General features: G+C 39.7%; 1 protein-coding gene, 1 long non-coding RNA gene and 1 other non-coding gene across 6 annotated transcripts in view; 2 read left to right on the top strand and 1 right to left on the bottom strand.

The window, feature by feature from the left end:
• Positions 1-752: 752 nt before the first annotated feature.
• On the top strand, positions 753-6,177 carry LOC127560438 (uncharacterized). 2 transcript variants are annotated; one of them, XR_007953332.1, is made up of 5 exons: positions 753-865; positions 1,562-1,688; positions 2,517-2,598; positions 4,108-4,216; positions 6,051-6,177. It is a non-coding gene; the product is annotated as an uncharacterized LOC127560438 (long non-coding RNA). The 2 variants fall into 2 exon arrangements; XR_007953331.1 differs by having other exon boundaries at positions 754-865; positions 4,105-4,216.
• Positions 2,366-2,437, top strand: LOC127563613 (small nucleolar RNA R38). Its single transcript, XR_007954055.1, has one exon. It is a non-coding gene; the product is annotated as a small nucleolar RNA R38 (small nucleolar RNA).
• ST6GALNAC2 (ST6 N-acetylgalactosaminide alpha-2,6-sialyltransferase 2) overlaps positions 3,619-13,605 on the bottom strand; it is a 69,545-nt gene continuing 59,558 nt past the window's right edge. The window contains exons 6-9 of one of the 3 annotated variants that reach the window (XM_051995006.1): positions 13,403-13,506; positions 11,092-11,175; positions 9,358-9,457; positions 3,619-3,802 (exon numbers count right to left, since the gene is read on the bottom strand). In XM_051995006.1, the coding sequence (XP_051850966.1) occupies positions 3,785-3,802; positions 9,358-9,457; positions 11,092-11,175; positions 13,403-13,506 (306 nt within the window). In that variant the 3' untranslated portion in view covers positions 3,619-3,784. Of the gene's footprint in view, positions 3,803-6,584; positions 7,246-9,357; positions 9,458-11,091; positions 11,176-13,402; positions 13,507-13,605 lie in introns of those variants that run through there. The other 2 variants (XM_051995003.1, XM_051995005.1) reach the window with 2 other exon arrangements.

Raw genomic sequence — 13,605 nt, 5'->3', positions numbered from 1 at the left:
AAGATAAAATGAAATGATGTTCAAAAAGCACTCTGCAAACCTTAAAACACTACATACAAACTAGCTGTTATTAATAACAATATTAGCCATTGTTATTGATAAAACAATAACGGCTGACATTCTCTAGTCCTTGAAAGTTTGCAAAGCGCTTTGTCTGATTTTATTTTCCCCAGATCCTGGAAGGAAAGTGCTGTTATCTCTGTTTCACCGATGGGGAAACCGAGGCCGAGGGGTACGCGTTCTTGGCCAGGGTTACTCAGCTACTAGTGTCTGAGGCTGCATTGGAACTCGGGCCTTCCTGACTCCAGTCCAGCACCGTATCCATGACATATGCTAAAAAGATGGATAACCAACATATAAAGGACTGCTTGCCATCTAGGGGAGGGGGTGGAGGGAGGGAGGGGAAAAAAAAAATCGGAACAGAAACGAGTGTCAATATAAAGTAATTATTAAATAAAAAATTAAAAAAAAATAATAAAAATAAAAATAAAAATTAAAAAAAAATAAAAAGATGGATAACGATCGCACAAGAGGAATGGGTTTGGAAGAAGGTATGTTTTTACAGCAGCCTCAAAAGGAAGAAAAAAAAAGCGGATACTTCAATGTACGTATTTTTATAGCTTTTCCTCTGAAGAGGCCTAGAAAAGAGTAGCCCCGTTTGTCACGTTACGGGTCGTTCCTGACTACATTTCCCAAAGTCCTTTGCCAGTCTCGCGACATTTCCTTCGAGACTGGTAGCCAAGACTTGCGAGATCACGGGAAGCGCGAGTCTTTTGGTTTCCGGCCCTTTGCTGGTGAGGACGGCGTAGATATGGTCGCTTCTTCTTGGCCTACTCCAATGCGGAGGCCCAGGCGGCGGGTCATGGTGGGTATGACGGGCGCGATGAGAGAATGATAGAGGTCAGGCGCCTGCAAGAAGGGCGGGAATGACTCGGGGAGGCCTCATTAAGCACGTGGCTGCCTAGGCCCTCCGTGATCCCTCTACCCTCGCAGACGATATCCCATCTCCCCACTAAAGTGATTTTGCTGGGGCACGTCCAAGGATATTTGCGAATTGTCTATCTTATTAGCTTGCAAATACCGTTATTTAGGTCAAAGACTATCCTTGCCTTTTCTTATATCATTGCGTTTAGCGTTGTGTCTGGCTTTTGGGCGGCGCTTGAAGACCAGCATCCCCTTAGATCCTCCCAGGGTAACCCGGACTCTGCTTCGGGTGATCCGGTGATTACGTGACAACGGTTCCTGCATCTAAGTTTGCAGTACGAGGCTGACAAGCTAGAGAAAGAGGTCCTCAAACTGCGGCCCGCGGGCCAGATGCGGCAGCTGAGGACGTTTATCCCCCTCACCCAGGGCTATGAAGTTTATTTAAAGGCCCACAAAACAAAGTTTTTGTTTTTACTATAGTCCAGCCCTCCAACAGTCTGAGGGACAATGAACTGGCCCCCTATTTAAAAAGTTTCAGGACCCCTGAGCTAGAACTTACTTTCCCTTCCCTTTTCCCCCCATCTGCACCCCCAAAACTCCCCCAGCCTCTTATCGGTAACCTGTTTGTCATCCACAGGCATTTCATTCGCTTTGGAAAAAGTGGAGGCTGCGTTGATGCCAGAAGGGATTGGATGTAGAAACTGAGAAATGGAAGAACAGAAAAGCTGTGTTCTCTTAAGTGATGATGACGTGATTGAGTCCATGTAAGAATGAATGGGTGTCGTAGAATATGTTTACAACTGGAAAGTGTTTTAGAGATCAATGAGCACAGCAATCCTTAGATTTTAGAGATGAGGAAACTTAAGTCCAGAGGTTTTCACGTGGGTGTAAAGGTAAAACTTGGACATTTCAAGTCCAGTTCTGACCATTTCACTTACCTGCCTCAGAACCACGAGTTCATTCATTCAACTAACCAGAGATACCTAATGTCTCTCTTTGTAGGAGGTGGGGAGACAAAATACACTTTAGGGCACTTTGCTCACAGATTTTGACCCTTCAATAAATCCTCAACAAATCTATTTGCTAATTTAATCAGAAGTCTTCTTCATCTTATATTCAAAAGGAAAAACCACGTTCACAAAAGTATTAGAAGGTTCGGTGTGGCAGCAAGTGAAGTGGAGGGATATATTTAAAGGCAAAGTACCTGCATTAATAGTCTGGCACTTCCCTTAACTTCTGTTCCTCAGTTTCCTTATCTGTACAATGAAGTTGAACTACATGACCTGAATTTGTTTTAATTTTTTTATTCAATGATCCTTGCCATTGAAAACACCAAGAACTTTCTTAGGACTGTGCTTTCTATTACAAAGCCACCTGATGGTAAAAGAACATTTGGAAAATCTGGCTTGGTTTGGCCTGTGTTTTAGAAGTTTTGTGAGAGTTGAGCTAATGATGATTTTAAAGTTATCCCTGTCTGAATCTTTTGTGTGGATTTTGTTTCACTGAGGCCCAACTCTGCAAACTTAATTCAAGAGTAAATACCCCTTGAAGTTGTATGAAGATTCTTATATACATATCTTTTGGTCTGCCAGGTGCTATTTTTGGACCCTTAAAAAAAAAAAAAACTTCTGGAAATGTTAAGAGTACAAATCTTCCAACTTCTGTATTCAAAGAGTAAGTATTTTAAATTGTCTTAAAGTATGACATGGGTTTCTTTTAAGTACTGATTTTATTATTGCCCCATTTGTTTGGGAGCCAATAACTAAGGACAATGAGGTCAGTGTAAAGTATTGGATGATGAGTTTAGTAGCCCTAGGTTTTCTAGTCTTATTTTCTCATTAAGTAGTTATGTCAGGTAAGTCACAATCTCTTGCCCTGTAAAATTGTAAGGGTCTTGGCTAGATGTTTGCTAAGAGTCCATTCTACTTGTGATTTTATGACCTGTACAAAATTTGGGGTCTATTTTCTATAAAAGACTCCATGCTGTGCAGAAAAAGTGAAATAACTATTATGCCCAGCACTCATGGGTCTCCTGGGGTGGAAAATTGCCTATAAGGACATAATTATTAGAAAAGACAAACTCCTAGACCATATGTCTTTTGGGAAGTCCCCTCTCCCACTGCAAACACACCTACTCCATGAAAATGCTTTTCAGTGGCATTCCTGTCTCTTCCCTAATTTAAGGTGCGACTAATCTTACAGTCCTCTGGTCCCAATTCCCTTCCTTCAGCTCTGTACCCTTCTCTCATATAGTTTTCCTCCCTTTTGCAGTTAGGCAACAGGAATCACCATATTTTTTTTTCCCTTTTCATATAGACTATAACCTCTAAACATAAAATAATTTAATTACTTAATGTTTTCTGAACAATTGTACTTAACTTATGCTAATTTTGGGGGTGTTTGCAAAACAGTTCATTTGCCTTTGGGAGCGGGGTCTGGCAGTCAGGCCTCTTTCCTTTATATTCTTAGAGAACTGTTTAAATATAAATAGAAACTAGCTGTTAATGCTAGTCTTAAGACTCACTACAATAGTTTCCAGAGGGAAAAGTGTAATATCTATTCCTGAAACACACTAGATTGATGCCTATTTTTTAAAAAAAGGATTTTTGACTGGTTATATTAAAACTGCTTTTATATAAGGGGAGAGGTTTTTAGCCCTGTTTGTATTATGGTCGCTTTTTAACAGTCTGAGGCTTATGGTGTCTTCAAAAAAATGTTTTAAAAGACATAAAATACATAGGATTGCAAAGGGTGCCAATTGAAAGTGATCAGATTTTCAAAATAAAAACAAGTTCACAGGCTGAAGATTAAGAGCCCTGAAGTAAAGGTTGTTGAGTTGATGACAGCTGAGCTGATGATGTTATGAAGTTATCCCAGTCTGAAAAAGAAAAATGTAGAATGAGAATTTCCCGAAGCTTGGCTTGTTTTTAAAATGCTATATTTAAAAGAATGGGATTTATCAATTTAAAGGTTAACTTAGATAAATGTTTTATTGTGCTGATTTTTTTGTAGCCTATACCCTATACTATAAGCTTCTGTTCCTCATCTGCTTTAACAGATGAGGAACAGAAGCTTATGGTTTGAGGATCCATTTTATTCCTAGATGGAAGATTTTACAACAACATAGATGGTAAAAGCATATTTATGCTAGGAGTAAAAAAGTTGTTCTCCATTCTAAAGCAGATAAACAATGTTGAAAAATATGAAGCTTGGTGCTCTACAGATTATCACTAAGGCCTTAGTGGATTTATGTTGTACACTGGACATGGTTATGATCTGTTTTTACCTTAAGGTAAGTTGAAATATGAGTTATTCAATGTTTTGTTCCCAGAAAGCTCCAAAAGCCAATGATGTTTTGTTATCCCTGTCTGAAAACTTAACTGAAGGGAAAGCAAATCACTTCTGAGGCTTAGTAACTTAATGCTGCCTTATGTCTGTTTACATGTAAACTGTGAAGTTTACTTTTTTGTAAAGATTCTGGATTAATCAGAATAAAATTGTACTGCTTTGATTCTTTGTTCATAATGTACATTTTGCATTGCCATTGTTGTTTAATGACCTATAACCAAATTCTACCCTCAATCAGGAAATCCATTTCAAATGTACATCTTAGAATCAGTAGGGTACGCATAGCTTTAATGTCCTTTGGATATAGTTCCAAATTGCTCTCCCAGAATCACTACTTCTACAATGCATTAATGTTTTATCTGAGGTTATCTCTTGTACCTCTAACCCTAACTTCTAAGCAGTTATCAGCCCTTTCAGTAAATTTTGCATTAGGTAAGATTCACCAATTTTGTCTTGCTTTATACCTAAAGCAGAAGTGGGTTATACAATCTTTAGATTGTTTTAAAGAAGTTCTGAGATCTTAAAACTAGAACTTTGGGGTTAGATGTCTCGAGCCCCTTTCTCAGTCTTGGTAAACACTGCTGCCTTCTAACCTGATTTTTCTCTTAATCCTATATCTCATTCCACCCTTCATAATAAATTTTGGGTCTATTTTCTATAGAATACCTATATGTCATTTTCCTTAAAACCTAAATGTTACTGTCTGGCATTTTCTGCTTTAATACCATAGTCAAGAGTAAGAAAAAGATCTTGGTCAAATAATGTAGTAAGAATGCCTTTTTACTAGGGAAGACCTAAATGTCGAGTTTTATGCCAGTTTAAAGAAGACAGTGCCCTGATCCTCTTTTGTCCACTTCCCTTAACTCAAGTTCCCTTGAACTGAACAGTAGGGTGGCGCAATACTCAATTTCAGTTGCTTAGCTATTTAGCTCTGTATCCTTTTTGAATAGGACCTCTGGCATGTGGCAGTCTTCCAGGTAGCTTTAGAACCGAAGTACAGCAAGCAACTTGTACGGGTGGTGCTTGTTAGCTCCCTGGATTTTCTACCTTTAATGTCTTTTCTTGAACTTTGTTAAGAGTCCACTGAAAGAAAAGAAGGTATGGGCATTTTATAGTTAATGTCATATTTTTGCCATAGCCACTTTGATTATAGTTTGGACATGAGAGTTGACCCCATTAACTTACAAAACAGTGAAATAGCAGGTTGATGATTAAAAAAGAATATCCTAAATAGGATATTTTTCATCGTAATAGGATGATTTTAAGACTGACTTAACAGTTCTTAATTTTTTTAAGATACATTATAAGATGTTCTGGAATTATTCTCACATTTCTAATTTATATAGTGTCAATTTATAAAATACTATTTGTGACCTTGTGAGGTGGATAGTACAAGTCTTTCACCATAATACAATATGGTGAAAGATACTGAAATTAAACTCAACACTTGAGCCTGCTACTCTAAGCTTGTCTCATGATAAAGTTACCTACTTTGATTATAGTTGCAAGATTATGTAACTATTAAGTAGTTGTGCCAGAGCTCAAGTCTTGGTCTTGTGAGTGAGTACTAAAGTAGTATGTAATCTACTTGAAAGATTCTGCCCATACAAAATATGTCTTCCTTACACCCCTCATTTATATACTCTCATAGATTCTATATGGAGCAAATATGCAACACCTAGCTTGGGTTAAGAACCTTTGACATATAGAACATATAACATGTAGAAATATGTTAACCATTTAATTGACTTGACATTTCATTTTTTTTCCTTTGACAGGTATTATCTACTGTTGAAGCTGTGTGTGGCCCACAGGTTTACTATATTTTTATATTTTTTTTGCTTGCCCACTATATGTTTATGTACTTGAAAAAATAAAATTACTTGAAAACCTGTTTCATTATAAGTATCCTAAGTTCCTAAATCTTTTTCACCAACACATTACTAACAGCAAAGTGGGAAATACTAGCATTATTAAGAAGGCTCAGTAAGATTTGTAACCATTTAGGTTAGTACGAGAACTTTCCCATTCAACATAGACTTTCTGAATGTGCTTCTTAGATGCCAGTTATTGGAAGACACTCAGTTCTGACTGCCAATAGTTAGAATAGTTTTTGCTTTATGCAACAGGGTTGGCAGGCAAATAGTTATCCTTATAATTAGCCACCCTAAAAATCTAAAAATGAGAAACTTGAAAGGACTCTTAGATGCTGGTTGTGATTTTCACATTTCTAACTTCCACCACCCTCATTCCCCCTTTCCATCAGCTTCTCTGTCTTCTTATACCATAGCAAAAAAGACAAAAGAAAAAGATTATTTAATATTTATGTAATTATAGTGGGAAAATGTTTCAAATTACAATTATCCACCCATTCTTCAGGTGGGAGTGCCTCCCCTCCCCTCCCTATTGGACAGAAATTAATCTTGCAGGAATTGATGTTATTCTCAGAGACCTGCTGTTATCTTATTGAATGATTCTTGAATTGTTCTTGAGATTTTGTATTTTAAAATTTTTTTTTTTTATGGTTTTTGTATTACTGTGAGGGAAAGAGGGGTGTGATATGTCATTTTCTCATTTCCAAATGAATATAGCACCTGCTACCTGCTTTAAAATGCAGGAAAATCAGCAGCAAGGCATGGCAGTTGGCTAACTGTGGCTGCATGTTGTATATTTTTCATTTCCATTTTAGAGAAGGGCATTTTTCAATTTCAAGATAATGCTCCTGCAAACCATCTGTTAATTCTTAAGTGACTGTAAGGAAATGCTGGTCTTGTTTGTTACTGCTTGACTTGGCTTGGCTTTGGATTCACGCTGATATAGATGCATAATGCCTGCCTCGTGCAAATTCTTCCACAGATTGCTTTCTAAGTGCAGATCATGATTAACATAAAACACCACAGGCCGCTTTTTTCTTTCATAATAATGATCAGAAAATTGTTGATAATTGCTTGTCATAAACCCATAGGCACTGACCTGCAAAAGAAAAGTTAAATTAATTCAAAGCATTTATTCCCACTAAATGTATAATCCTGTGAAAAAAGGAAGCTATAGTCCCTGGCTCAAAAAATAATTTCATTTATTAATTGATCTTGTCTGTTACCTGGGCCTCCCTTCTTCCTTGCCTAACAGCTTGTGGGTGTGTGTGGGGGGACGAGGGGAGGGATAATACCTAGTATGTAACCACACTACAATCACTTAAACTAAGTTGTGAAATGCCGCAATCAAAGATCTTAATGTTCCAAGGGAATCAACATGTACTTTGGGGTAGGCATAGAATATACATTAAGATGGGGCAGCTGGATGGCACAGTGGATAGAGTACCAGCCCTGAAGTCAGGAAGACCTACATTCAAATGTGGTTTCAGACACTTAACACTTCCTTAAGCTGTGTGACCCTGGGTAAGTCACTTAACCCCAACTTCAAAAGTAAGATAGTTTTTGGATGAAGATACTTTTAGCTGGAATGGCAAGGCAGGATTGTAGGCAATTGGAAAGGGATTCATTTAGGTGCTTGAGTTGAGCTAAAGGAAACCAGAATATAGGAAAGACAGCAGTGAGGAAGTTAATTCCAGGATTGGAGGTCAGTAAGTACAAAAGCAAAATGAGTCAGGTTCACAATAGCCTAGCCTAAGTGGCTAATACTGCATTTGATCATATATCCAATAGGGAATGGCTGGAGAATGGGGAGAAAAGAAAATATTGGTGTTGGTTGAAAAGGGGAGCTTTGGAGAAGGGATAAATGTGTCGGAGAGGCCCAAAGACATTTTAGAGCAGAAAAAGGTTCCTGGGGAGATCTGTGTGCTGAGATGAACAAGATTGCAATTGATTAGATGTGGGATGGATTAAGAACAGCCAAGTATTAGTTTGAGAATATGAATGAAAGTGTGATACCTGAAATAGTAATAGGGAAGTTCGGAAAAGGGACAGAATTCTGTTTTAGACCTTGAGTTTGAGATGTTTGTGGGACGTGGGTTTGAAACGTCCAATAGGCAATTCCAGAGAAGAGTTCTTTGGGAGTTTGAGAGAAAAAGAGGGTCATTTCAAACCAAGGTTAGTGAAGAGTAGGCAGTCTTAACCAGGAGAGCAATGTGGCTGAGAAACTAAAGTATATGGGAAGGTTTAGGTCAGGGGTAGCAAAGGTAAGGAAGAAGCCTTTAGATTTGGTAGTTATCAAATTATTTTGGAAAATAATTTCAAAGATGAGGTCAGAAGCCAGATTTATAGGGGTTAAGAAAATGAGAGGAAGTTGGAATTTTGAGGAGATAAGACGATTATTGGGAAAGGGTTTAGTAGATCAGAAGAGGTGGGATGTCAAGTTTGAATTATAGTGGGGACAACCTGCCAATAGTAATAAAACCATGGGGATTGTGATTTCCTTATTGTAACAAGTAGTGGAAGAGGAAAATTTGAACCTAAGTAACATCACCCTGTAAGTACTATGTCATGCAATAAATATCAATTTAATATGCAAATGAACAGGTGACAAAGATGTGAGAATAGGATGCAAATTGGAGTGATCCTATTAGGTGTATCTACTAAGAAATACGCAGTAGCAGTTGAGGTTGACCTCCATAAATTGGCAAGATAACTTCATTCCTCTTTGGGGGCAAAAAAGAATTTGAAGATGATTATTGATCATCTGTAGCTGCACATTTCCTGAGATAAGGGAACCAAGTTAGAAAAGATGTATATGGGAAAAGGTTAAAATAATTTAAGTCCCTTGAAGTTTAGCACAGAATGAATAGGGTTTTGTCTAGCAATATTGAGTTGGTTCTTAGTGTGGCCATTGGAGTTTTAAGTGAGTTGCTCATAGTCACACAGAATTAGTGTTAAGTGTCTGAGACCAGATTTGGACTTAGAACCTTCTTCTGACTCTAGGACAGTGATCTATCCTGTGTTTCATCTAGCTGCTCTCTAGCTAGTTTCTTGGAAAGGTTACCATGGGTAACTTCTTTAGAAGTTGCTCAGGCAACCGATTCCAGGCCTATGATTCTTGTAAACATCTCCAACATGGAATAATCAGGTTTATTGATGGCTCTGGTCTAGATATAACTGGACTTTACTAGGAGGAAAGGAGCAACCTTACCTGGTCACAAGTATGCAAAGCTGTCAGCAAGATGAGGGCCCCAGTACTAGGCATGTACAGGTACCCATATTTTTTATAGATGAGTTCTGATTTCAAAAACCTGGAGGTAAAAAGAGAGGTTATGACTTTTCACATAAAAAAATTCAACCCATGCAAATCTGAGACCTATGGCAGTTAAAAAAAACTCTGGCCATGCATGGTATGGCAGCTTTTGTGACAACTAGCATAAATGAATTAGGAAGTTTTCCTAATGTCTTTGGTATTAGTAGCTTATTAGCCATATACCACATAACTAACCCATCTCTTGGGCTTGTATATCCCATTATTGTTGATAATAATTAGAAGCTGCTGCTGTATAATGGAGTCCACCCCAATCACTTTCTGCTGTCCTCTCCCCTATTTGGTCATTACCTTTTTTTAAAAAAAATTTAAATTAAAAAAATAGCTTTTTATTCAAAATATATGCAAAGATAGTTTTCAACATTCACCTTGGAAAACTTTGTGCTCCAAATTTTTCTCCCTTCTCCCACCTCTTTAGATAGCAAGTAAGCCAATATAAGTTAAACATGAGTAATTCTAAACATTTCCACAATTATCATGCTACACAAGAAAAATCAGATCAAAAAGAAAAAAAATGAGAAAGAAAAAAAAATGCAAGCAAACAACAAAAAAAGTGAAAATACTATGTTGTGATCCACATTCAGTTCCCACAGTCCTTTCTCTGGCTGCAGATGGCTCTCTCCATCACAAGACTATTTGGAACTGGCCTGAATCACCTCATTGTTGAAAAGAGCCACGTCCATCACAATTGATCATATGATCTTCTTGTTGGCGTGTACAATGTTCTGGTTCTACTCACTTCACTTAGCATCACTTCATGTAAGTCTCTCCAGGCCTCTGTGAAATCATTGTGCTGATCATTTCTTATAGAATAATAATATTCCATTACATTCATGTGCCATAACTTATTCAGCTATTCCCCAACTAATAGATATCCAGTTTCTAGTTCCTTGCCACTACAAAGAGGGCTGCCACAAACACTTTTGCTCATGTGGGTCCCTCTCCCTCCTTTAAGAGCTCTTTGGGATACAAGCCCAGTAGAAAAACTGTGGGATCTAAGGGTATGCACAGTTTGATAACTCTTTGGGCATAGTTCCAAACTGCTCTCCAGAATAGTTGGATCAGTTCACAACTCCACCAACAATGTATTACTCTACCTTTGAGGGAGTCCCATAGTGAATTATTGAGGAATTTGAGCCCAGGCCTAAAATTGTCCTTTGTCCCCAAATCACAATGGAACAGACAATTCATGGTATAGTGGAAAGGGCCTTAGCTCTGGACAGGAAAGATTCAAACCTCTCTCCTGATCCTTTACTAACCTGTGTGACCTGGCCCTCAGTTTCCTCACTTATAAAATGAGAGGCTTGGTCTAGATGGCCTATGAGGTCTCTTCCCGCTGTAGCTCTTAGTATCTATGAAAGGAATAGATGACAATATTCCCTTAAGCCCCAAACTTTATGGACGCTGAGACCTGTGTTTAGTGAGCCAGTGTTGGCTAGTACAGGAGAGGAATCAGACACTGGAAGTACAGAGAGGCAGGGGCAGGAAGATGGCTAGTTTCTAGACCAAGGAGTGACCACCCCCGGAGGAAGGAAAGCGTTAGGAGCAGGAGGCAAAGATCAGGGAGTGGATGTGAGCATTGGGAAGGGTGAGGGCCTTGGCCACCCTCCATACCTGTCTTTCAGGTAGCTGATGAACTCTGGATGGAGCAGCTTGAATTTACTCACAGAGGCATCTGGTCCAAAATAGGTCTGCGGCCTAGGCGTTTTCACGATAGAAATGTACAGTTCGATTATAGCTGATATCAGAAAATGGAAGCGTAGACGGTAAAGGGGCAAGGGAGTGATGACGTCGGCGACGATGGGCTCGGGGATGAGGATGGTGTCGGGAGAAGGGGGTATAGAAAGTTGCCGGTATTATGGTAGGAGCTTCATAGGGCTTTGTTAAAGTGAAACAGTCCAGAGAAGGCTGGTGAGTTAGAGAACTAGGGGGTGTGAGCAGCCCATTAGACGGAGGGTAAGTGAGCTTAAGAGGAGGCAGGCGAGGAGGAGCCGGGAAAACTGGATAATAAAGCGAATCAGGAGGCTTGGATTTATCAGGAGGAGCAGGACAGGAGAAGCCAGGAGTAAAGGGGATGGGGATTGTAGGTGGCTGAAAATAAGGATTTGAGGTAAGGAGCTGAGAAACAAAGGGGGCAATTTGGGAAGGGACAAGGGGAGATTGAGTCCGAGTAGGCCATACCAGAGGAGGAGGAGCAAAATTTGCCGATATCTGGGATGATTGGGAAGGGGATTTAGAGGGAGGTGGAGTGGGTGTTTGAGAAAGAGCCCGGGAAGGAGATCTTTGGGCCTGGAAGGGAGATGGCGTTAAAGGTTGCGAGAGAGTTTGAGAAGGAACCCGTGAAGGTTGAGAGGGAGAAGTAATTCCAGCAGGAGTTGGAATTCGAGAAGAGGGAGAAGTGGGGGATATGGGAGGAGTTTGGTTTGGTGTTCGGGGAGGATGTTGGTTAGAGGATCCTCTAGGCGTTGCATGAGGCGGGTTTTGGAGAAGATGACCCGAACGGGATTGGGAAGGGGATTGGGTAGGGGAAGGAATGGGGGATTGGGAGGGGGAGTTCATTGGTGTTGGGGAGGCTTCTATCTATCTTAATAAAACTTAGCCTCTGAGTGAACCTCTCTTAGGAGCTCAAAGCCCTCCCGGGTCATAAAAGTCATTGTTATCACTATCACCATCATCAGTTAGCAATTATTGAGTGCTTACAAAGTCCAGGGCCACTGTGCATGCTTGGGATGAGTTAAAAGGATGGTCAACTTCAAAATCTTATTTTTGTAGGGGACTTGAGTATAAAATGGCCAGGGTTTAGGTTTTTCTTCTTTTCTTTTTGCATTAATGCTAAGTGAAGTTAGATTGTTATTAGAGAGAACCCTGAAGGACAAGGAAATCAGTTCAGGAATATGGGATTTCACTGGAGAAGGCTCAGTTTGGAGCAAAGAAGCTGCTTGGTCTAGGAAAGAAGCGAGGAAGGTAGAGAGGTTCAGATGAAGACACGGGAAAACAAAATTTCCTTGGTCCTGCCTGCATTTCACTGTAGGCCTAGCAGTAAGGAATCTGCTCCCCTGTTTATTAGGGGGAGATGCATAGGCCTTTTAGCTATTGAAAACAACTCCCTTATCAAGGCATGAACACCCATTACTGAAAGGCCTTTTCTAGACCCTAGCTTTGGGCAGCTGGATTAGTATCTGAGAGATCCTTAAAACAAAGAATAATTGGTCCATTCAGAATTGAACGCTGCCATCTATCACCCCCGTGGTTCCTGATTTTTTTTTTTAACTGAGTCTTAGCTTCCTTAATTTTATTCACTATGTAACTTTCAAAATCTGGTATGATCACTTGCTCCCTTCTCCTTCCCCCTCCCCCCCCCCCCCCCCCGCTCCCTTTTTTTTTTTTTTTTTTACATTTTATTTTTATCTTAATAGCTTTTTATTTTTCCAAATACATGCAAAATTAATTTTCAACATTCACCTTGGCAAAACCTTCCCTCTCTCCCCCCCCTCCCCGACAGTAAGTAATGCAATATTGGTTAAATATGTACAATTCTTCTAAACATTTTCATATTTGTCATGTTGAACAAGTTCTTGATTATTTTTACAGGCTCACCATTAAAAAGGGTTATTGATGATCTGTATAAACAGTGGGATATTTGCCTGGCAGCAGTGTTACCTGCACTTTTCCAAAGAGTAGGATGTTGTGTGAATGAAGGACATAAGGTCTTAAAACCCTACTTTGGAAATTTGTCAACCCTGTGTAGAGAAATTTTGATGGCGGCCTTCCCTTGTCATTTATCCCACCAATGGACACCCTCGGTGTTAGGATGTTAGGCATGTTATGTTATGTAACTACTCCGCTTCCTGTCCCTTCCTTTTTCTGTACCCCCCACCCTAGAACATTATACTGCCCCTGTCTGACTTACTTGAACCCTACTTACTTATCTCCTTTGTCACGGCCCTCAGGGACAGGTACACCCAGAATGGCTGACTTTAGCATCAGGTAGTCCCGGATGTTTGAAGGAATGAAGATATAGTGCAGGTCCTGCCAAGGTGACAGAGATACCGGAGCCAGAAATGTGGGTTGTATATCTAGCCTTGAGACTCCCTCTCCAAATCTGGGCTGGACTACTGGAGAATGACC

This window comes from Antechinus flavipes, chromosome 4 (genome assembly GCF_016432865.1).
Source record: "Antechinus flavipes isolate AdamAnt ecotype Samford, QLD, Australia chromosome 4, AdamAnt_v2, whole genome shotgun sequence".
NCBI lineage: Eukaryota > Metazoa > Chordata > Mammalia > Dasyuromorphia > Dasyuridae > Antechinus > Antechinus flavipes.
The sequence above is the reverse complement of the archived record's forward strand: the minus strand, read 5'-3'. Positions and strand labels throughout refer to the sequence as shown.